The sequence below is a fragment of the Phocoena phocoena genome, chromosome 4 (genome assembly GCF_963924675.1).
Source record: "Phocoena phocoena chromosome 4, mPhoPho1.1, whole genome shotgun sequence".
NCBI lineage: Eukaryota > Metazoa > Chordata > Mammalia > Artiodactyla > Phocoenidae > Phocoena > Phocoena phocoena.
In genome coordinates, this window is record NC_089222.1 from 87,528,092 (window position 1) to 87,553,626 (window position 25,535).

A 25,535-nucleotide genomic window follows, 5' to 3' on the forward strand; every position below is an offset into this window, starting at 1 on the left:
TGGCACACGGGCTTCAGTCGTTGTGGCACGCAGGCTCAGTAGTTGTGGAGCATGGGCTTAATTGCTCCACGGCATGTGGGATCTTCCCGGACCAGGGCTTGAACCCATGTCCCCGGCATTGGCAGGCGGATTCTTAACCATTGCACCACCAGGGAAGCCCTAAAGTTATTAATTTAGGTTAAAAATTCATCAGTTGCAAATGTAAAGACATTTTATAACAGTTTTTTCTCCCAAAACATTTCTTTTGTTCCGTAGATGTTATTAAGGAGGATAACGAAGAATACAGGACATGCTATGAAAGAGCTAGGTAGGTACCTCTCACCCTAAAGATCTAACATGACCATCTCTTATCATCGTTTCTTCAGAGAGGCAATGGTTTTGATAACGAAACTGATCTTTGAGGAGACCTACTTACTATCAATAATAAAATGAATAACTTCAACAATCAACATGATCGTATCTTTGACTGGATGAGAATAGTGTAATATTACCCCTCCACATTTGTTCTCTCTGCCTCATACCACAGTGAAGGACTTTTAATTTCTGTTTAAAGAAAACACGCCATGGTTATGCCTGTCTTTATGCATGTCTTTTTCACCTTATAAATTCTGTTTTCTTCCAAACATACCTTCCTGAGCAACACAAGGAAAGAAGCTATTTTTTCCTCCGTTTGCCACAGAGTTGCCATCTGACAATTTAGGCTTTAAAACGAGTTGAAATCGGAACAGAGCCTCACAGATCACTGATGTGACTGCTAGAAGGCTCAGTGCCCAAACGTGACAACAGCCTGTTCTCTGAATCACACCAATTCATGGTCCTAGTGCAGCACAAATCCTGGGAGTGAGACAGACACATCCCTATAGCACAGTGTTTATGTGTATGGAGAAGAAGCGGGTTTGGTACCAGATGGTGGACAACAAAAGAACACAGCAAGCCTGGGAATGAGGCCAAGCATGAGAGATCTTGCATGGCAGATAGTTGTCAAGCCAGACAAGAGGTCATGACCAAGAAAAAGTCCTAAGTGGATGAAACTCTCATGGACATCCAGGAATCCACATCAGACAGGCAGGAGAACATAGATGAGTGATCTAGATGCCCAGGCAGGACAGGTGGAAATGACCCAGGAGGAGTGAGAGAACTTGATCAGAAGCCATATTTAAGCACACAGTCTGTAGTCAGAAATCTTCATTTAAACAGAATGAAAAATTGGGTCATGAACTCCAAACCTAGAGCCCAGGAGAGCCTCTCAGTGTCCAGCATAGGTGCTTCAGTATAATTTTGATCCTAGGACTAGGGCTGTCTGTCCTTCACGGGCTTAGACACAGGTATGGGCTGCCGACAAGAAAATGTCAGGCAGAATTCTGTAACTACTGGTGAATTTTGATTGATTGTAGAGGCCTCTTCAGGGAGAGATACATTTCCCTGTGGTGAAGGTTATACTCCATGAGTTTAAAGAAGAAATATTAGCTTACTGTCCACATGAAATATTTAAGCAATGTCCTATTTCCTCTGAAAATATTTTGTTATTTTTCAGGCTACTTAGAGTATGACCACCCAGAAATCGCTGTCACTATGAAAACAAAGGAGGAGATTAATGTCATGCTCAGTTTGGCTAGAGAAATTGTTAAAGTTTTCAGGTTAAAAGGAATTCTTCATAAAATTGAAGGTTTTGAAATTAATAAGGTATGGTAGAATATTTTCAAAGCAAATATACTTACTTGATATATAGTTATTTATGATCATCAAACCTACTTTTGGCTCTTTCCAATATAGGCCATTCCTGCAATATAAATATATAACTTAAAATAGTTGTCTAAAGAAAAGCACCTATCAGAGAGAGTTTCCTTCCTGCAGTTCTATTGGTCAACTTCCCTTTCCTTTCTTGCCATAGTGAGGGACAACTTCTTTCTATGCTTTGCACCCAGACTAAAGGTATAATGAAACTATTCCTCATCCTAGGCTAAACTGAGTATCAATATGTTCCTGGGAGTTACCTGTGACACTCAAACAACTTTTTCCATAAAAACTATGATTTATAAGAACACTCAATTATAGGGTAAGAATTAATTACATTTCCTTTAAGTTATTTAAATGGTACTATGACATGTAAAAAGTTAGAGAGGGTCCCAACTCATTCAGTAAGTATAAAATTTATTCCCCAAATCGAGAATAGTATAAGGGAAAAAAAGTTATTATACTTGTGAATACATATATACAACTTTTTAACACAATAGTAGCTAGTTGAATCTGGCATAATACACTATGACTAAGAAGGTTTTGTCTCCCAAAATAGCTATATAACTCACTTATTAAGAGATCAAAGAAGAAAAGTCATTTGATAAAATCCAACTCTCATTCAGAATGTTCAAAGGCTAATAAAAGAAGTAACATCCTTAACTGGATAAAAAGTATCTATTAAAAATCTGAAGCAAACATTGTATTAGATGGCAAAACATTTAGAATTATTCCCATTAAAGTCAGAAGAACAGTACCATTCCAGGTAATGAATGCTGTGCTTGTAAGTCTTAGCCAGATCAAGAAGAAAAATAAAAGGAACTTGAGAGATGGAAGTTTTGGAAAAAGAATAAAACTGTTATTGCCTATTGATTGTTTAATCTAAAACCCTAGAGAATTAACTTAAAATTGATAATATAGGATCAATAAAATAATTCAATAGGGTTTCCAGAAACAAGATCAACTTTCAAAATTATTCCACAACTAAAGAAAACGTGGAAAAATATTGTATTCACAATAGCAATTAAAAACTCTAAATCCTTAAGAATGAACCTAAGGTAAAATATGTATAACACCACGTGGCAAGAACTAAAAGGCAAAAAAAAAAAAAAAATAAGTCTCCTTGAAAACAGGACCATGGAAATTATAGCATCTGAGGAATAGAAAGTAAAAAATAGAAGAAAAGTGAGCAGAGTCTAAGGGACCTGTGAGATACCATCAAGTGGACCAACACATGCAATGTACATGTCCCAAGAAGACAAGAGAGAGAGAAAGGAACAGACAGGAAATTTAAAGAAATATTGGCTGAAAACTTTCTAAATTTGATGTAAGGCATGAATATTAACATCCAGGAAGCTCAGTGAACTTCAAGTAGGGTGAACTCAAATAGACCCATATCAAGGCACATTGTAATCAAATTGCTGAAAGATAAAGAGAGAATTTTGAAATCAGCAATAGAGAAAAAATTCATCACATACAAAGGATCCTCAATAAGATTATCAGCAGATTTCTCATCAGAAACTTTGGAGACCAGAAGAAAATGGGCTGATATATACAAAGTACTAAAAGAAAAAATAGTCAACTAAGAATCCTATATCCAGCAAAAATGTCCTTAGAAGTGAGAGGGAAATTAAGACATTTTCAGACAAACAAAATCTGAGGGAGTTCATTACCACTATACCTGCCCTGAAAGAAATTCTAAAACATGTCATGAAGATTGAAGTGAAAGGACACTGGACAATAACTCAAACCCATATGAAGAAATAAAAATCTCAGTAAAGGTAAATACATGGGCAATTATTACAGCTAGTATTATTGTAATAACTGTGTCTGACTCCATTTTTTTTGTTTTCTACATGATTTAAGAGAGTAATATATTTTTAAAGTAATTATTAGTCTGAAAGCTAGAATTATTACAGCTTTGGCTTGTAATGTAATATTTAAGAGATGAATGCATTTTTAAAAATATTTAGTTTGTGTTTTGGACAGACAACACATAAAGATGTAATATTATGACATCAACTGCAAGGGATGGGGATGAAGCTGTTAAAGGAGCAGAGTTTTGTATGTTATGGAAGTTAAACTGTTATAAATTCAAATTAGAGTGTTATATTCTAGGATGCTAAATGCAACCCCTGTGGTAATAGAAAAGAAAATAACTAAAGAATTACATGTAAATAAATGAGAAAGGAGTTTTAAATGTTTCACTACAGAAAATCAACTAAATACAAAAGAAGACAGTAATGCAGAAAATGAGAGACAAAAAAGGTTACAAGATAATGAAAAGATAATCCACAAAAAGGTAGAGGAAATTTTCAAAATAAATATATCCAAAAAAGTGCTCATGTTCAGAATATATAAAAATATCTTACAAATCAATAAGAACAGGACAGAAAATCCATTTTTTAAAAAAAATCAGCAAAAGATTTGAACAGGCACTTCCTAACAGAGAATATTCTAGAGGCCAATAAACATAAGAAAAGATGCCAAATATCATCATCATAAGCTTAATGCAAATTAAACACAAAAGTAAATACAAATACACAACCATCAGAATACTTAAAATACAAAAAAAACCTAAAAAACTGGCAATACCAAGTGTTGGCAACTGGAACATTAGAGTGGGAATATAAACTGATGCAATCACTTTGGAAAATTATTTGGCAGAATCTACTAAATTTGGACATATACATATCTTAAGACCCAGAAATTAGATTATATAACCATATATACAACAGAAATGAGTACATATGTACAGCAAACAAGTATTCACTGCAGCATGTCAAAAGTCCAAAACTGGAACAGCCCAAATGTCAATCAACAACAGATAAATAAAGCTGTGGTATATTCATAAAACATAATACTACACAACAGTGAAAATTAAATGAATGAATGTTTGCTCCTTGCAACATTATAGATGAATCTCAGAAACATAATGTTGAGCAAATGAAACCAGACACAACTTAGTACATACTCGTTGATTTCATGCAGATAAAGCTCAAAACCAGACAAAGCTAAACTATGGTAATAGAAAAAGAGTGATTAATTTGGGGTAGAGTAATGACTAGAAGAGAACATAAGAGAGGATTCTAGGGTTCAATAAATGTTTTATTTTTTAATCTGGGTGCTGGTTACGCAGATATTTTCATGTGGTAAATGTTCTTTGATGGACATTTATGATTTGTGCACTTTTTGCATATGCGCTATACTTCGGTAAAAGATTTATTTATTTTTCTTAGTTTCTGCTTTATAACAAAGTGAATCAGCTACACATATACATATATCCCCATATCCCCTCCCTCTTGCGTCTCCCTCCCACCCTCCCTATCCCACCCCTCCAGGTGGTCACAAAGCACCGAGCTGATCTCCCTGTGCTATGAGGCTGCTTCCCACTAGCTATCTATTTTACATTTGGTAGCTGGGACAAAGTGAGAGAGTGTCATGGACATATAAGTTTTACTTTTAAAAGTAATCTGTGACTTCAGAATAATGATAACATAGAAAAATGCTATAACGGGAGAGGTTGAAGGTTTCCATGGAAGAACAAAAATCTCAGAAGAGCAAGAAAAGGAAATAGTATAAAACCATAATTGTTTTAAACATTCTGTGAACACCAATTTTGTTCATCTCCTTTCTTAACTTTTGTGGTTTTAGTTAATAATGGCCAGAAAAAGAGAGATACTTGATCTTCAACCTATGTACAAACCTCTTACTGTTGCCAAAGCGCTCTATCATATTCCATGGCTAGATAAAGACCAAGACCATATAAGCTTTATTCAGGTAATATTTGTATTTGCTAGTAATACTATCTCTAATGTATCAGCAAATGATATTTTAAAAGGTAAAGATTTAACCATGATACTCTTCAGTTTTAAATTATCTAAATGTCATTGATTACCTGTAAGATAAAATCAAAATCTCTTTGAATGACATGCAAAGTTCTCCCACAATCTGCCTCCTGCCTACCTCTCCATCTTTACTTTCTGTTACCCATGTGTCATATACCCCATACTCTATTTATACTGAACCACTCATGGCCCAAGAACTTTATACTGTTCTTTAAGTCCATTCCTCTGTGTGTGCTATTTACTTATCTTGAAATGCTCTTTGCTTTCATTTTTTTCCCCCCAAACCTCCTCTGCGTATTGCTTCTCTGGAAACACCCCCGCCAAAGGTACTCTGAAAAGCAGCCTTTAGAGTCAAATACCCCACCAATAGAAGAACATCCTATGGTCCATCCAGAGTTTGGAGGACCAAAGGAATCACCACTGTTACTATATATCTTTATTATAGCATCATTACATTATATTACAATTACTATCTTTACATTTCTCTCCCCTACTATAATTTTTACCTCATCCAGCTTTTGAATACTCAACTCCTACCATGTAGCATCTCACATAGCGGGTGTTCAATAAGTGTTTGTGGGATGAACAAATAAACAGATTTAACCTGTTCTATTAACATCTTTTTCTATATCAAATAAGTAACAAAAGACAAATTATATTTTTTTCACCTGCTTAAAATATTTTGAATGAATGAATTTTTTTATTACTTCATCAGTTCTTTAGAGCACGAGTATATATAAGACACATATGTGCCATTAGCTTCTATCTGTCCTATTTTTCATCCAAATGAAATATTTTCATCCTTCTACTACATTCTTATTCCTAGATTAGATTGTTTTTTAATCTATGTATGAACACCCCATCTGAAATTACATATACCTGTGAATATCCACCTTCTTCTTTTTGTTAGCCATAATTCCTATCTTCTCTTACAAATTTATTACTAACACAAAATTTCAGATATTTCAAAGTAACATTTACTTTAAAAATGTACAACTTTTTAAAAAATGTAAACTCCAATCACCACTAAAATATTATTTATAGCTTACATACTTGGTGATATTTTTTAGGAAAGATCCAGAGTTGTAACATTTGATTGTGGAAATGATATATTTGAAGAAGGTGATGAGCCCCAAGGAATTTATGTAATTATTTCAGGCATGGTAAAGGTAAGGCAGAGACACTTATAAATGCCCTTGTGAGCACTAGTTAAAAAGTTACATAATAGAGAATAAATACCTTTCAATGTTAAGAACTCCATTATTCCTTTTTTTGGACAGCAGCTGTTACCCAAACAACAATTTTCTTCCTCAGACACAATGATAATACCAGCCATCACCTTTAAGCCATACATTGCTATTGATAACAAGAAACCTCAAAGGATCAGCATTAAGTTGGAAAGTTATAATATACATTGTTATTTATCTTATGTTTGAGTTGGGCTTTTAGCCATTCTAAGACAGGTGTAGGTTGAGTGAGTAGGTGGAATCAGAAAGATCAGAGTATTTAAGAATGCTTTTTTTCCAAGTCATTGCTAATTTAATAAATTCACTTTAAAAGTTATGAGTAATACATGTTCTCAAACAATATATAAATATTAAAACTGTTAAAATCAAAGGGGGAAAAAGCCATAAATTAAATAGTTTTGGTAAATTAACTGGCCTATGTATTTTTTTTCTTTCTTTGTTCCTGAACAGCTTCAAAGATCAAAGCCAGGTTTGGGAATTGACCAAATAATCTGGGAGTCAGAGGAGAAAGATTACCAAATAACTTACACAGACTTTGTGATCAGTGGGGCAATAATAGGAGAGCTAAACTGCTTGACTAATGAACCTATGAAATATTCTGCCACCTGCAAAACTGTAGTGGAGGTCAGAAAACATCACCTAATGTCTTACTGTTGTACCTTGTTAAATATCTAGTACAAAATTTAAGGTTATTTTTGTACTTGTATATGTTTACAGTCTAGCGACAATTTTTTAAAAAATATGGATGATAAAGAAATAAAACTTGTTATAAAATTTTATGAACACACTATAATGTCCTAACAAAATGGTTTGTAAAAGTTAACCTACTATATTGAAACAAGGATTTAACCAGAAAAACTGGTTATATGAGATCTCTCATGGGAAAATTAGATGGGATATGTTAACTATCAATACCATAATTTGGAGGGTAAGGAAGGGAATAAGTCAAAGAGCTGGGGTTTATTACTAGAAAAGTTGAGCAAAGTGGACGGAAGTTTCCTGACACACAATTGAGGACAAAATCCTCAAAGCAGCAGAGGCTTCCACTGGCCTAATGTGAACTCAGAAAAAATAATGACTGTAAATAATTGAATCTCCAAAATATATAAAAACCCATAAGTTGATAATGACACCTATTTTTTTATTCCATAAAGGTTGCTAGGATATCAATTTATGTCTCTGAAAATGGATTGCTTCTTTTTCTTTTGAAAGGACCGTGTATTATTTATTATTTTTTTACTATATATATTTTTTTTGGGGGGGGGAGGGAGGCCATGCTATGCAGCTTGCGGGATATTAGTTCCCCAACCAGGGGTCAAACCCAGACCCCTGGCAGTGGAAGCCCGGAGTCCTAACCACTGGACCACCAGGGAATTCTGGATTGCTTCTTTTAAAAAAGAAAAAATTAAACATTTATATTGCCTTTCCTCTATGAACTCTTTCAAGGAAGCTAAAAAGAAAAAAAAATGTTGAAAAATTCTTCTGTGTAGAAGAATTCCAGCTAACAAATGTAGAATGACAGAATTAGAATATCTCCATTTTGCCATCCCTAATGAAGTAATAAAACCTCTGTCAGAATGTCTATCATTAAAAAGTCTACAAATAACAATGGGACTTCCCTGCCAGTCCAGTGTTTAAGACTCTGTGCTTCCACCGTAGGGGCCCCAGGTTTGATCCCTGGTTGGGGAACTAAGATCCCACATACTGCAAGGTGCAGTCAAAAAGTGAAAAAAAAAAAAGTCTGTAAATAACAAATGTTGGTGAGGATGTGGATAAAGGAACGCCTAGTACACTGTTTGTCGGAATGTAAATTTTTGCCACTATGGAAAACAGTATGGAGGTTCCTAAAAACTAAAAATAGAGATACCATATAATCCAGGAATTCTGCTCTTGGATAGGTATATGAAGAAAATGAAAGCATTAATTCGAAAAGATACATGTACCCCAGTGTTCACAGCAGTATTATTTATAACAGCCAAGACATGGAAGCAACCTAAGTGGTTATATATATATTATATACATATAGATGGTAATATTACTAAGCCATAAAAAAAGAATGAAATTCTGCCATTTGCAACAACATGGTTGGACCTGGAGGGTATTATGTTTAGTGAAATAAGTCAGAGAAAGACAAATACTATAAGTTATCACTTATATGTGGAATCTAAAAAAAGAAAACAAACAAATTAATATGACAAAACAGAAATGGACTCACAGATACAGAAAAAAAATTAGTGGTTACCAATAGGGAGAGGGAAGGGGTTGGGACAAAATAAGGGTAGAGGATTAAGAGGTACAAACTACTATGTATAAAATAAATAAGCTACAAAAATATATTGCACAGTACAGGGAATAGAGTCAATATTTTGTAATAACTTTAAATGGAGTATAATCTATAATAATACTGGATCACTATGTTGTACACCTGAAGCTAGTATAATATTGTAAATCAACTATGCTTCAATTTTTAAAATTGGGCAAAGGATTTGAACAGATACTTCACAAAAGAATATACAAATTGCCCATAAACACATGAAGGAGATAATCAATATCATTAGCTCTCAGAGAAATGCAAATTAAAATCATGATAAGTTATCACTACACACCTACTACATTGGCTAAAAATAAAAAAACTGAACACAGGGTATTAGCAAGGATGTGAAGCAACTGAAATTCTCATACATGGCTAGTTAAAGGGTAAAATGTTACAACTTCATCTGAAAACAGTGTGGCAGTTTCTCATAAGGTTAAATACACACATACCCTATTACCCAGCAACCCCACTCATAGATACTTACTAAGAGAAATTAAAACCAACACACACAGTGTCTTCTGTATTCATAGCAGCTTATTCCTAATAGCCAATAGTCTGTTCATTGTTAGTATCCGCATTTTATTATTGACCAAAACACTCGCTCCCCTCAAATAATGTGTTTTTAGAAATACTTATGTCTTTAGAAAAGGTTAAATGATCTTTGATACTTGGTTTCCTATTTTTTTCAGAATCTGTAAGAATAATAAAGAACCTCTCATTGGATCATGTAGTCTTTTAGTGCTTAGTGTATGACAAGATTGCACAAATATTTACTAAATAGATACATTTTATTAGGTTTCCAGGAAATAACATGAAGCTATATAATTTAAATTATTAGCTTTAACGTTACATATATAAATGAGAAAACCTCATTTCATTAAATCATGGGTGCACAGGATGAAATGTTAAACTGATATCCTCTGGGACTTCCCTGGCAGTCAGGTGGTTAAGACTTCGTCTCCCAACGCAGGGAGTGTGGGTTCCATCCCAGGTTGGGAAACTAAGATCCCACATGCCTCGCGGCCAAAAAACCAAAACATAAAACAGAAGCAATATTGTAAGAAATTCAATAAAAGACTTTAAAAGAATTGATATCCTCTTCTTTCCAGGCATACTTTATTCCCAAACATCACTTGTATGAAGCTTTTGAACAATTCTGTCCTCACATTGAATATAAAATGTGGCTAAAACTTGGACTTTCTATTACTGTCAAAAAAATCAGGGAACATTTATCTTATGAGGTAAGAGGTGTTTATATAAAATTGTATTTCTTTCTGAGTGAAATAGCCCTAAAGTTTTGTTAGAAATTAACTATTTAGGAATTTATATTAAACTTTATAAACAATAGACTGTGAAATTGTGTTTTTCTTATAGGATTGGAATTACAAGATGCAGTTAAAACTCTGTAATGTTTATGTAAAAAATATACCAAAGAACACCAAAACTGATATCTATGATGAAACCGTAATTTATGTCATCCTCATTCATGGAGCTGTGGAAGATTGTCAGTTACGAAAAGCTTATAAGGCTCCTTTCTTAATTCCTATAACATGCCATCAGGTAAAGAAATATTGATTCATATCTTCAGGTCAATATGCCATTTGTCCAACGTGTTAATATTAGAAAAATTGTCACTTTTCCACCTTCTCATTCTCTCCCTTTCCCCCACCACCTCCATACACACACACACACACACACACACACACATAATTAATTGATTGCTTTGGGACTGGGTAGCCCAAACACCAAGCTATTCCTATTCACTGTCAATGAATTAGGCCAAGCTATACATTTTGACCACAGTTAGATTTTGGTGCAACTGTAAATAGCAAAAGAGGACCTGTTAAGTTCATGTACATATTGCAGAAGGACTACTCTCTCTGGACTGTAACAGCAGTGCTCTAAAAATGTTCTGTCAGTCCCATGCTGAAGTGAGTACCAGTGGTATTTCCCCAGATACTTTCAAAGTGAATGTAGAAATGAAGGGCTTCTCATATTTAAGCTGTTGGGTTACCCTTCCAATTAAAATGAGAAGCTGTGCCATGAGAAGAAAGAAAGAAGTAAGACTGTATTATGTGTGTGTCTGTGTGTGTGTAGAGTAAGAGAGGCACATGTCAGGAGGAATCAGAGGGCACATAAAATACAGCTAAAGAAAGTAACTTGAAAGAGGGACCTAGAGTCAATTAAATCAGGTATTTTTTAAAAGCAACTATGACAGAAACAGTGCTAGATGCTAAAGTGGTCAAGATGAATGAGACTTTCAGCTTGCCCTCAAGAGATCTCTCAACCAAGCGAAAAGAAACATATATAAATAGATTAATAAACATTAACAGCTGTGGTAGAAGTGCTTAAAAGGTAGATTTGGGACACAAGGAAAAAACTGAGGTGGGAATAAGAGGAATTCTAAGCTGAGAAACAGTCACAAGAAAATTTTCTACGTGGATGCCACTAGCATCAATTTGATGCCAAGTGAGAGGAAGTAAAACATTATTCTTAACTATGGTGCTCCCCAACTCTATTCTTGAATACATAACAATAGAGCTTAGTTGGGGGGTGCTGGTTGGGAATTTAGATGACCAAGTAAGAGATTCTCAAGGCAGCCCAAACCTGCCCAACCCTGTCTACTCTCCTAGGCATAAAACTCTGCTCACTGTGGATTTGGGCACCAATGTTATGCAAAGCATATTGAAGACAGTCACAAGGTTGGAAGATTTCTTGAAATCCATTGATTTTCAAACTTTCTTCCTGCCGCATAGAAAAACTTTCTGGGTGATATTTTAAAGGGTCATTGATGATTAACTCGATCATTTTTCTCATTTGTAATAAAAATGAGCAAAATAATTAAAAATCAGTGAAAGTATGTAGAATATTGACTCTCACAAAACTAACATATCCAGGTATTTAAAGATATCTAATATCTATTGCTACTGTCAATTTTCAGGCCCAGATATTTAGAGAGGGTCTGAGATAGTAGCCTAACAGAGAAACATTCAACTGTATGATATAGCTTGTAATCTGTCAACTTTCAGATACAAGGCACTGAAGATTTCACAAAGGTAACAATTGTTCAAACTGCGATTAATTCAAAAAAATTCAGGTGGAGCACTAGAAAGTATATAACTTCACGTAAACATGCTCATCCTGTAGCATCAGGTATGTTAGATTTCTTTGAGTAATTGGGAACTTACTTTCCTTTTGTAAAATACTCCTATATGTATTTGGAAACTTGTATGCATTCTACCTAGAGTATTGAGGAATTCTTTTAACTGCCATATTTGATAACCAATGTGTGAATTAAAACCGAGAACATCTAAGTTATTAGAAATTTTAATATTTAATCTATAAAAACAAACACATATAATATATATTATACACATTATTTGTGTATAAAAGTAATTAACGAGGGAATTTCTAATTCATCCCAAAAGTTAAAATATTTTATACAGCAGTAATAGTGAAAATATTCTTGCACTGTCTGAACAACAGAGATATAAATCATGTGACTAAATAAATAACTTTATTATTTTTTAAAAATTTTTCGAATTTTATTTATTTTTTTATACAGCAGGTTCTTATTAGTCATCAGTTTTATACACATCAGTGTATACATGTCCATCCCAATCGCCCAATTCATCACACCACCACCCCCACCCCACACAGCTTTCCCCCCTTGGTGTCCATACGTTTATTCTCTACATCTGTGTGTCTATTTCTGCCCTGAAAACTGGTTCATCTGTACCATTTTTCTAGGTTCCACATATATGCGTTAATATACGATATTTGTTTTTATCTTTCTGACTTACTTCAGTCTGTATGACAGTCTCTAGATCCATCCATGTCTCCACAAATGACCCAATTTCGTTCCTTTTTATGCCTGAGTAATATTCCGTTGTATATATGTACCACATCTTCTTTATCCATTCAGCTGTTGCTTCCATGACCTGGCTATTGTAAATAGTGCTACAACGAACATTGGGCTGCAGATGTCTTTTTGAATCATGCTTTTCTCTGGGTATATGCCCAGTAGTGGGATTGCTGGATCATATGGTAATTCTATTTTTAGCTTTTTAAGGAAACTCCATACCGTTCTGCATAGTGGCTGTATCAATTTACATTCCCGCCAACATTACAAGAGGGTTCCCTTTTCTCCACACCCTCTCCAGCATTTGTTGTTTGCAGATTTTCTGATGATGCCCATTCTAACTGGTGTGAGGTGACACCTCATTGTAGTTTTGATTTGCATTTCTCTAAAAATTAGTGATGTTGAGCAGCTTTTCATGTGCTTCTTGGTCATCTGTATGTCTTCTTTGGAGAAATGTCTATTTAGGTCTTCTGCCCAATTTTGGATTGGGTTGTTTGTTTTTTTAATATTGAGCTGCATGAGCTGTTTATATATTTTGGAGATTGATCCTTTGTCCATTGATTCATTTGCAAATATTTTCTCCCATCGTGAGGGTTGTCTTTTGGTCTTGTTTGTAGTTTCCTTTGCTGTGCAAAAGCTTTTAAGTTTCATTAGGTTCCATTTGTTTATTTTTGTTTTTATTTCCATTACTCTAGGAGGTGGATCAAAAAAGATCTTGCTGTGATTTATGTCAAAGAGTGTTCTTCCTATGTTTTCCTCTAGGAGTTTTATAGTGTCTGGTCCTACATTTAGGTCTCTAATCCATTTTGAGTTTATTTTGTATATGGTGTTAGGGAGTGTTCTCATTTCATTCTTTTACGTGTAGCTGTCTAGTTTTCCCATCACCACTTATTGAAGAGACTGTCTTTTCTCCATTGTATATCCTTGCCTCCTTTGTCATAGATTAGTTAACCATAGGTGTGTGGGTTTATCTCTGGGCTTTGTATCTTGTTCCATAGATCTATATTTCTGTTTTCATGCCAGTACCATATTGTCTTGATTACTGCAGCTTTCTAGTATAGTCTGAAGTCAGGGAGTCTGATTCTTCCAGCTATATTTTTTTTCCTCAAGACGGCTTTGGCTATTCAGGGTCTTTTGTGTCTCCATACAAATTTTAAGATTTTTTGTTCTAGTTCTATAAAAAATGCCATTGGTAATTTGATAGGGATTTCATTGAATCTGTAAATTGCTTTGGGTAGTATAGTCGTCTTCACAATATTGATTGTTCCAATCCAAGAACACAGTATATCTCTCCATCTGTTGGTGTCATCTTTAATTTCTTTCATCAGAGTCTTATACTTTTCTGCATACAGGTCTTTTGTCTCCCTATGCAGGTGTACTCCTAGGTATTTTATTCTTTTTGTTGCAGTGGTAAATGGGAGTGTTTCGTTAGTTTCTCTTTCAAATTTTCATCATTAGTGTATAGGAATGCAAGAGATTTCTATGCATTAATTTTGTATCCTACAACTTTACCAAATTCATTGATTAGCTCTAGTAGTTTTCTGGTGGAATCTTTAGGATTCTCTATGTATAGTGTCATATCATCTGCAAACACTGACAGTTTTACTTCTTCTTTTCCTACTTGCATTATTTTATTTCTTTTTCTTCTCTGATTTCCGTGGCTAAGACTTCCAAAACGCTGTTGAATAATAAGGTGAGAGTGGACATCCTTGCCTTATTCCTGATCTTAGAGGAAATGCTTTCAGATTTTCACCATTGAGAATGATGTTTGCTGTGGGTTTGTCGTATATGGCCTTTATTATGTTGAGGCAGTTTCCCTCTATGCCCACTTTCTGGAGAGTTTTTATCATAAATCGGTGTTGAATTTTGTCAAAAGCTTTTTCTGCATCTATTGAGATGATCAAGTGGTTTTTATTCTTCAATTAATTAACATGGTGTATCACATTGATTGATTTGCATATATTGAAGAATCCTTGCATCCGTGGGATAAATCCCACTTGATCATGGTGTATGATCCCTTTAATGTGTTGTTGGGTTCTGTTTGCTAGTATTTTGTTGAGTATTTTTGCATCTATATTCATCAGTGATATTTGTCTGTAATTTTCTTTCTTTGTAGTATCTTTGTCTGGTTTTGGTATCAGGGTGATGGTGGCCTCATAGAATGAGTTTGGGAGTGTTTCTTCTGCTGCAATTTTTTGGAAGAGTTGAGAAGGATGGGTGTTAGCTCTTGTCTAAATGTTTGATAGAATTCACCTGTGAAGGCATCTGGTCCTGGACTTTTGTTTGTTGGAAGATTTTTAATAACAGTTTCAATTTCATTACTTGTGATTGCTGTGTTCATATTTTCTATTTCTTCCGAGTTCAGTCTTGGAAGGTTATACCTTTCTAAAAATTTGTCCATTTCTTCCAGGTTGTCCATTTTATTGGCATAGAGTTGCTTGCAGTAGTCTCTTAGGATGCTTTGTATTTCTGCAATGTCTGTTGTAACTTCTCCTTTTTCCTTTCTAATTTTATTAATTTGAGTCCTCTCCCTCTTTTTCTTGATGAGTCGGGCTAATGGTTTACAAATTTTGTTTATCTTCTCAAAGAAACAGCTTTTAGTTTTATTGATCTTTGCTGTTGTATTCTTTGTTTCTATTTCATTTATTTCTGCTCTGATCTTTATGATTTCTCTCCTTCTGCTAACATTGGGTTTTGTTTGTTCTTCTTTCTCTAGTTCCTAGGTGTAAGGTTAGATTGTTTATTTGAGATTTTTCTTGTTTCTTGAGGTAGGCTTGTATAGCTATAAACTTCCCTCTTAGAACTGCTTTTGCTGCATCCCATAGGTTTTGGATCATTGTGTTTTCTTTGTCATTTGTCTCTAGGTATTTTTTGGTTTCCTCTTCGATGTCTTCAGTGATCTCTTGGTTATTTAGTAACATATTGTTCAGCCTCATTTAATCATGTGTTTCTGTTTTTTACATTTCTTTCCCTGTAATTGATATCTAGTCATATAGAGTTGTGGTCATAAAAGACACTCGATATGATTTCAATTTTCTTAAATTTACCAAGGCTTGATTTGTTACCCAAGATATGATCTATCCTGGAGAAGATTCCATGAGCACTTGAGAAGAAAGTGTAATCTGCTGTTTTTGGATGGAATGTTCTATAAATATCGATTAAATCTATCTGGTCTTTTATGTGATGTAAAGCTTGTGTTTCCTTATTAATTTTCTGTTTGAATGACCTATCCATTGGTGTAAGTGAGGTGTTAAAGTCCCCCACTATTATTGTGTTACTGTCGATTTCCTCTTTTGTAGCTGTTAACAGTTGCCTTATGTACTGAGGTGCTCCTATGTTAGGTGCATATATATTTATAATTGCTATATCTTCTTCTTGGATTGATCCCTTGATCATTATGTAGTGTCCTTCATTGTCTCTTGTAACATTCTTTACTTTAAAATCTAATATGTGTATTGCTACTCCAGCTTTCTTTTGATTTCCATATGCATGGAATATCTTTTTCCATCCCCTCACTTTCATTCTGTATGTGTCCCTAGGTCTGAAGTGTGTCTCTTGTAGAGAGCATATAGATGGGTCTTGGTTTTGTATCCATTCAGGAAGCCTGTGTCTTTTGGTTGGAGCATTTAATCCATTCACATTTAGGGTAATTATCAACATGTATGTTCCTATGACCATTTTGTTAATTGTTTGGGGTTTGTTTTGTGGGTCCTTTTCTCCTCTTGTGTTTCCCACTTACAGAAGTTCCTTTAGCATTTGTTTTAGAGCTGATTTTGTGGTGCTGAATTCTCTTAGTTTTTGCTTTTCTGTAAAGCTTTTGATTTCTCCATCAAATCTGAAAGAGATCCTTGCTGGGTATAGTGATCTTAGTTGTAGGTTCTTCCCTTTCATCACTTTAAGTATATCATGCCACTCCCTTCTGGCTTGTAGAGTTTCTGCTGAGAAATCAGCTGTTAACCTTATTGGAGTTCCCTTGTACGTTATTTGTCATTTTTCTCTTGTTGCTTTCAATAACTTTTCTTTGTCTTTGATTTTTTCCAATTTGATTACTATGTGTCTTGGCGTGTTTCTCCTTGGGTTTATCTTGTATGGAACTCACTGCACTTCCTAGACTTGGGTGGCTATTTCCTTTCCCATGTTAGGGAAGTTTTCAACTATAATCTCTTCAAATAATTTTTTGGGTCCTTTCTCTGTCTCTTCTCCTTCTGGGACCCCTATAATGTGAATGTTGTTGCATTTAATGTTGTATCAGAGGTCTCTTAAGCTGTCTTCATTTCTTTCCATTCTTTTTTCTTTATCCTGTTCCATGACAGTGAATTGCACCATTCTGTCTTCCAGGTCACTTATCCATTCTTCTGCCTCAGTTATTCTGCTATTGATTCCTTTTAGTGTAGTTTTCATTTCATTTATTTCATTGTTCTTCTCTGTTTGTTTGTTCTTTAATTCTTCTAACTCTTTGTTAAACATTTCTTGCATCTTATTGATGTTTGCCTCCATTCTTTTTCAGAGGTCCTGGATCATCTTCACTATGATTATTCTGAATTCTTTTTCTGGAAGGTTGCCTATCTCCACTTCATTTAATTGTTTTTCTGGGGTTTTCTCTTGTTCCTTCATCTGGTACATAGCTCTCTGCCTTTTCATCTTGTCTATCTTTCTGTGTATGTGGTTTTTGTTTCGCAGGCTGCAGGATTGTAGCTCTTTTTGCTTCTGCTGTCTGCCCTGTGGTGGATGAGCCTATCTAAGAGGCTTGTGCAAGTTTCCTGACGGGAGGAACTGGTGATGGATAGAGCTGACTGTTGCTCTGGTGGGCAGAGCTCAGTAAAACTTTAATCCACTTGTCTGCTGATGGGTGGGGCTGGGTTCCCTCCCTGTTGGTTGTTTGGCCTGAGGCAACCCGACACTGGAGCCTACCTGGGGTCTTTGGTGGTGCTAATGGCGGACTCTGGGAGGGCTCACACCAAGGGGTACTTCCCAGAACTTCTGCTGCCAGTGTCCTTGTCCCCACGTGAAACAAAGCCACCCCCCACCTCTGCAGGAGACCCTCCAACACTAGCAGGTAGGTCTGGTTCAGTCTCCTCTAAGGTTACTGCTCCTTCCCCTGGGTCCCGATGTGCACACTACTTTGTGTGTGCCCTCCAAGTGTGGAGTTTCTGTTTCCCCTAGTCGTGTCGAAGTCCTGCAATGAAATTCCACTAGCCTTCAAAGTGTGGTTCTGTAGGAATTCCTCCTCCTGTTGCCGGACCCCACGGTTGGAAAGCTTGACATGGGGCTCAGAACTTTCACTCCAGTGGGTGGACTTCTGCGGTATAAGTGTTCTCCAGTCTGTGAGTCACCCACCCAGCAGTTATGGGATTTGATTTTACTGTGATTGTGCCCCTCCTACCCTCTCATTATGGCTTCTCCTTTGTCTTTGGATGTGGGGTATCTTTTTTGGTGAGTTCCAATGTCTTCCTGTCGATGATTTTCCAGCAGCTAATTGTGATTCTGGTGTTCTAGTAAGAGGGAGTGAGAGCATGCCCTTCTAGTCTGTCATCTTGGTTCAGGGCCCCAATAAATAACCTTAGTATAAAGCCTATTCATACAAATTTTGCATGAATAAAGTTGAATCAGAACATAAATGATTATTTAATAAATACTATTAAGTCATTGATTCAAATTTGGAAAATGAGTTTGAGGTAGATTTAAAAATTAACTGGTAAATAATTAAATTATTGAATAAATAGTAATATAATTTAATATTTATCATTTCACTGAAAGAGACATAGTTCTAAATTTAGAAATATAGAAATTAATTTTAAAATTCTGTGTCAATAAAAATATTACCAATCAAGAGGGCAGCAAAGGACAATTCATGGAAGAAAAGTTACATTGAAAACAAAATGTAAAAAAGTTCAACACTACTAACATTTATAGAAACAGAAATTAAATATTGCTCTGTTTAATTAGTGAGATTTTTAAAGAATTATAATGCCTAATGCTCAAAAAAAATGTTGTGAATCTGATATACATTCTTACCTTGATACCAGCACTAATTGATGAAATAAATTTATCACAAGATTCCAAAGGCCATAAAGGTTTTTATATCCTTTGCCTAAATAATATAATTTCTATATATGTCAATTATACCTCAATAAAAAATTAATTAATAATATAATTTCTAGACATTTATTGTAAAGAAATAAATCAAAAAATGTGAAAAGGGTAATTGAGCATTATTTATAAAAATAAAAAGTAGAAGTTATCAAAATGGCTAATGATAAATGAATGGTTAATTAAATTAACACATTAGTCAACATGATTAAATGCTAAATAACAATTAACCAATTAATTTCCCATGTAGTAACTTGGAAAAGACCAATGATACATGTCAAGTAAAAATACCAATGATACAACATTGTGTTGCTAACATTAAACAAATTTTATCTTTATTATGTTACAATTATATACCTTTGAATCCATGTGGACACACAATACTGTCATCACATGAGTCTCCTCTCATCTTTAGATTAAGCAGAAATGGGACATGGTATTGAAACCTTCACCATCTTCTCTTTTTTCAGCCATCTCCCCTCCCCACTTTCTAAAATGTAGCCATACCAAACAGCTAATTGTTCACATAATCTGGGAGACCTCATGTTTTCTCATTCCTGAACTTTTGCACATTCTTTCTTTTCCTTCTGCCTGGAACTTCTAAACATGCCTCTCCCCACATCTCCCCATTCCACGGAGCTAACTTCTTATTCTTCAAATCTCAGCATCACTGATACATTCCAAATTCACAACACTTCACTCTCCTGTGTGCTCCCATAGCCCGCTATGCACACAGTCCTATTTTCCCATTTTGTATTTTTTTTTGCTGGCCCATCTGCTCCAAGAGGGCACGGATCATAACTCGTTTGTTTTTTTATGTATCCCCATTGCTTACCAATGGGCCTGGCATGCTCAATAGATATTAATATAAAAGTATTTTGGGGATGGTGGGACAATAGATGATTTTGTCTCTCTACTTTCCAAACCTTCTGCACAATTGTTACACAATCTTTATAATAGAGGACTTTTAATCCCTTTTTTGAAAAGTGACCCCACTTGCTACCAGTTGAAATTACCACCAATTTCAGATCACACGTCCTGGGTGTAAGTGACTTGAATATGGTTGACTTTGAGAGTCGGACTATTTGATACAGTCCTTTGTTTCAGTGCTTTAACTAACACAGTCTTTTTTGAAGCAGCTGCAAGCAGAACAAATGAAGAACACCCTCAAGAAGAGACAAGTACTCAGGTAAACTGAGAAATAGAGTGAAAGTACAGTCAGCCCTCCATATCTTAGAACACGGAACCCATGGATACTGGGCGCATACTGTACTATGCCACTTTATATAAGAGACTTAAGCATCCATGGATTTTGGTACTTGTGGGAAGAGGGAATGTGGTCCTGGGACCAATCCCCTGCCGATAACTAGGGACGACTCTACCTCACTAGATCTACACCAGTCTACCTGTAGACTGGATTTTAGGGAGTTCTAGGTGGGGTAGAGAGTTTATTTATTTATTTAATAAATTTTTTTTTTTAATTGAGGCATATTTTTAAATTTTATTTATTTTATTTTTGGCTGTGTTGGGTCTTCGTTGCTGCACGTGGGCTTTTGTCTGGTTGCAGCAAGCGGGGGCTACTCTTCGTTGTGGTGTGCAGGCTTCTCATTGTGGTGGCTTCTCTTGTTGGGAACACAGGCTTTAGGCATGCGGGCTTTAGTAGTTGTGGCACACAGGCTCAGTAGTTGTGGCACATGGGCTCTACAGTGCAGGCTCAGTAGTTGTGGCACACGAGCTTATTTGTTCTGCGGCATGTGGGATCTTCCCAGACCAGGGCTCGAACCCATGTCTCCTTCATTGGCAGGCAGATTCTTAACCACTGTGCCACCAGGAAAGCCCAATTGAGGCATATCTGACATATTAGCTTCAGGGAGAATTTATTTTTAATTCTTGTCTTTTCCAAGCTGGTTGTATTTTTCCAGGAGATGTTGATTATCATGCCCAGAATCTGAGAAATATCTACTACAAATACATCAGAAAATTGTATATTTGATTGTTAAAAATGTTTTATATCAGTTAAGTCTATTTGCTGTATTAGCAGTAGGCATTAAACTCAAAACACATGCTCTCTTTCCCCCGAAACTCTCCTCATGAGTGTATGTTGAATGAAAGGTGATTATAGGTTCCATGGGGGACGTTGAAGGTGTTTTTCTCATGTCCGTCTTAAACTCAAATGTGTCCAAGTTCTCAGATCTTCAAGAGGCCAATACTCTTCTTTAACACACATGTTCTCATTCTGCATAAAAGCAGGAAGTTCACTTTCTCCCTAAGTATTTTGGAGTCTTCCTGCGGAAGCTTTTCCTCAAACCCTCCCTGGTTGTTGCTTGTTACCTAGAACTCCTGACCCAATAGCTTTGGGGCTAAGAGTATGGGCTCTAGCATGAAATTCTCTGGTTTGTCTCCTGGTTCCATCACATATTAGCCATGTGACCTTGGACAAGTTTCTCAACCTGCCTGAGCATCACTTTTTCCCTGTCTATAAAACAGGGATAATAGCAATGCCTATTTCATATAGTGCGACTACATGGGGATTAAAGAAATGGGAAGGGCTTCCCTGGTGGCGCAGTGGTTGGGAGTCTGCCTGCCAATGCAGGGGACACGGGTTCAAGCCCTGGTCTGGGAGGATCCCACGTGCCACGGAGCGGCTGGGCCCGTGAGCTACAAATACTGAGCTCTGCGCGTCTGGAGCCTGTGCTCCGCAGCAAGAGAGGCCGCGACAGTGAGAGGCCCGCGCACCGCGATGAAGAGTGGCCCCCGCTTGCCACAACTAGAGAAAGCCCTCGCACAGAAACGAAGACCCAACACAGCCAAAAATAAATAAATGAATAAATAAATTTAAAAAAAAAAAAAAAAAAAAAAAAGAAATGGGAAGTACGCTGCATAGTATTTGACATATAACAAGCAATACATACACAGAATGTCTATTATTCTTTGTTACCCCTTCTTAACATTGTAAACTACTTCTCCAAACCTCTTTTGCTCTCCCCATATTAATTTTCTAAAAAAAAAAAATATGGACACAGTCACCTCCTCTAATTCTCGCAAACACAGTTGCTGCTGAAGACTAGGAAATAACAAAGGGAAATTACAATTAAAAAACAAAAAAAGAGGAGTAAGACACTTAAGATAAAATATTAGATGGCTTCGTCTAGCTTACCGATTAAGCCATCTTTCTCCTTAGCCCTGGCAGGCTGCCAAGCCTGTAGGATTCATCTTAATAGCATATTTGAAGGGATGGAGGGAAGAGCCAGGGAAGCTAGTGCTCTCCCGGTACACTTTGCCCCAAAATGCTGCTTTTCCTTAGTTAAAAAAAAGGATTGCATGATGGTTGCTAACATAGAGGAAGTAGTGTTAAAGTGAGAGACAGTCCATTAAATGGTAGAAACGTCAGCTACTGAGACATACAGAGATCAACAAATTGCATTATTTAGTAAATTCTTTTTTCTCCCTGATGTCAGATCTTGGTTATGTTTCTGAGCCAGCTCCCTTCCTACTCCTCTCAAACCTTTGCCCTACTACTACCACCCCAGAACTGTAGCTTTACCTTTACATAATGAAAAAGGCTGACACAACATAAAGTGGCTCCTTACAAAATGTTTTGGTCCCCACACAGTGCTGTCGCTGGCAGAAGTCCCAGTTCTAGGTGCCCTGATCTACAGACCAGATTTGACACCAGCTCTGCTTTATAAATCTGACCCTTATTAACAGTCTCAGGCTTTGACTCCTATCTCCATTTTTAGAATCAACAGCCTACAGAATCAATTGTTAAGACCTCGGAGGTTAAGAACTTCCATGAGGATGCCTATAATAAGTCTAAATGAAAGTCTGGTAAGCTGCCTCAGTTTCTCCAACATGATCAGGAGCACACCTGTCCCCAGAGATGTAGAAGGAAGCCAATTTATTTGCCTTTGTGTGATAGTATGATTATACTACCTTCCACTAGCCAGGGAGCTTCTAATGGCACTAGCTCTAAATTCTAATTTGGAAAATTAATTTTAAAATAAGATTCCTTTATCTGGATTTCTGAAAACTTTGTAGTCTCATGGTTCCCTCTCTATATTCTGCTATTTAGTCTCACATGCAACACTGGTTGCTCCCAATTTGGCAGGTCATTTTTCAGGCAGCCATGCACTGTGGAAGATGTAAACAGGCAATAAGCTATGACTTCATGTTCAAAAGTTTATGTTCTAGTTAAGGAGACAAAACATACCACACAGAAGGCAATTAAAATAACAATACGAGATACACCATGGACAGTGTCAACTGAAGCTAAATGAATTCAAAAGAGGAAAAGTAGCTACTGATCACAAACAAAGTCTTTGTAGAGAAATGAAGCGGACACTCAGAATAGAAGACACAGGAGAGCAAGACTTTGGGGGAAAAATGAGTAGACCAGCCTGACTGTTGGCCATTCAAAATGTGGTGTCTCTGGGGAAATATGTGTTTATAAGTGCTTTATATGACTCTATGTTACATTAAGAATATCACTGGGTTAAAAATGACCTTCAGATAAATCTTATCTCCATTTAAAAAACGTTAGCTCTTGCATACCACTTCCTATGACAAAGATCATATTTAAAAATAGATTTAAAAGCTAACAATACACCATCGAAAAGGTGTTTGCAAGAATTATTTGCAACACATGGGAAAAATTTATACAAAATGATGAGGAAAACACTATGATTCCAACAGGCAAACTTATGAACAGCCAGTTCAGGGAAAAGACAATACCCAGAATATAGAGAAAACTAAACAACAATGAAGTATTAACATTTGTTTTTTTAAATGAACAATTTTTATTCAATGGTAGAATTATTGCCTTTGAAATAACTGAAAATAGAGTGATACTTGTTTTCTCATATTTAGCTGGTGGATAAGTAAAAGTAATTTGTTAACAAAAGTCATAAAAATGCTTACACACTTGGGCTCAGTGTTTTTTGAAAAAATCAGTCTGAAAATTGAAATCCTAAGAGAGTAAAAATCAATCCAAAGAGAGAAATCCAAAGTATTCAAGTAGACATATGTACAACATGTCTAGTACACTACTATTTCTAGGGGCAAAAAATTTAAAAGAGCCTAAGTGTTCAACAATGAGAAAGTGTATAATTTCACTACAGCACATCCGTACACGAACTATCATAAAACCATGAAAAAGACTGGTTGAGTAGTCCAATGTAAAATATAAAAGCTGAAGGCAAAACTGTACTTATACCTTGTTTAGCATAAAACAAGGCCAGAAAAGATAAATCCAAATGATGTAATTAAGTGGAAAGGTGAGAGTAGGGATGGTCTTATTTACCTCTTTTATTTTATGCAGTTTTATTACCCTTATAATGAAAAATATGATGGTAAAACTATCAAGCATTATTCAAATATAAATTACTTTAAAGTTGTCTTTTCTTTTTTTTTTTTTTTTTTTTTTTTTTTTTTTTTTTTTTTTGGTGGTATGCGGGCCTCTCACTGCTGTGGCCTCTCCCGTTGTGGAGCGCAGGCTCAGTGGCCATGGCTCACAGGCCCAGCCACTCCGCGGCATGTGGGATCTTCCCAGACCGGGACATGAACCCGTGTCCCCTGCATCGGCAGGTGGACTCTCAACCACTGCGCCACCAGGGAAGCCCTGTCTTTTCTTTTTTACCACCGTTTACGCTCAGCAATCCATAGTGTTAGGAAAGGGAGTGGTAATAGCCAGAGTTGAAACTCAGTGAGTGACTCAGAAATGACTCCAGTGAAGTTATTCCCACAATGGAAAACCCTCCTCCTGGTAATGCATAAAATACCCCTGTCCGGTTCGGCAGACGCCAAGGGCTACTTGGATTCAGACTCCCAGTTTAAATCACGTTGCCACCCCTTTATGAGGATGAATGATTCACACTTCCTTGCTCAACTTCCTTCCTTGGCCTCATCAATAATGACCAGATGTTTCTTGTGAGAATGAAAATGACCCTCCAATGCATCCTATCCCAGGTTGTGGGTCAATGTTGAAAGATTCCAAAGTTCTTTTGCCTTTGTTTTCTTTCCTTTCCATTTTTTTAGAAACGGTTGACAAGGCTGTTTTGAAGACTGACACATGCATTGGTACTGCTGTCATGAGATGCCTCCTGTTTTTGAAATGCATTTCCCTACCTCAAGAGGGAGCAACTTCGAGTTGGATCCTGTGCAAATGTTCTTGGTGTCACAAGGAAAGAAGTTTGGACCTTGCAACTGTTCCGTTTAAAACACTTTTTTGCAAAATTTCCTTGATTTAAAATATCTATTATTTAAAATATGTAAAACACTCCAGAAAATTTTAGAGTGAGTTTTAGTTTTAGAGCCAGAAAATAAGCTTATGCCGCCTCAATAATTTGCATATTACTCTTAAAGCAAAAATGGTTTGCTTCACTTTATGAAAATTAAATGCTATTAAAATGTATTTTAAATGTTGCTCTTGAACCAAGTATTGA

The 25,535-nt window shown here is 36.0% G+C and overlaps 1 protein-coding gene across 1 annotated transcript in view; it reads left to right on the forward strand.

Annotated features, from left to right (window-relative positions):
• The window catches only part of SLC9C1 (solute carrier family 9 member C1), a 94,453-nt gene extending 71,537 nt beyond the window's left edge, over positions 1-22,916 (forward strand). The window contains exons 18-27 of the mRNA XM_065875864.1: positions 256-307; positions 1,535-1,683; positions 5,389-5,514; positions 6,653-6,751; positions 7,280-7,453; positions 10,253-10,384; positions 10,518-10,703; positions 12,173-12,296; positions 20,220-20,284; positions 22,836-22,916. Coding sequence (XP_065731936.1) covers positions 256-307; positions 1,535-1,683; positions 5,389-5,514; positions 6,653-6,751; positions 7,280-7,453; positions 10,253-10,384; positions 10,518-10,703; positions 12,173-12,296; positions 20,220-20,284; positions 22,836-22,916 — 1,188 coding nt within the window. The remainder of the gene's footprint in view (positions 1-255; positions 308-1,534; positions 1,684-5,388; positions 5,515-6,652; positions 6,752-7,279; positions 7,454-10,252; positions 10,385-10,517; positions 10,704-12,172; positions 12,297-20,219; positions 20,285-22,835) is intronic.
• Positions 22,917-25,535: the final 2,619 nt, after the last annotated feature.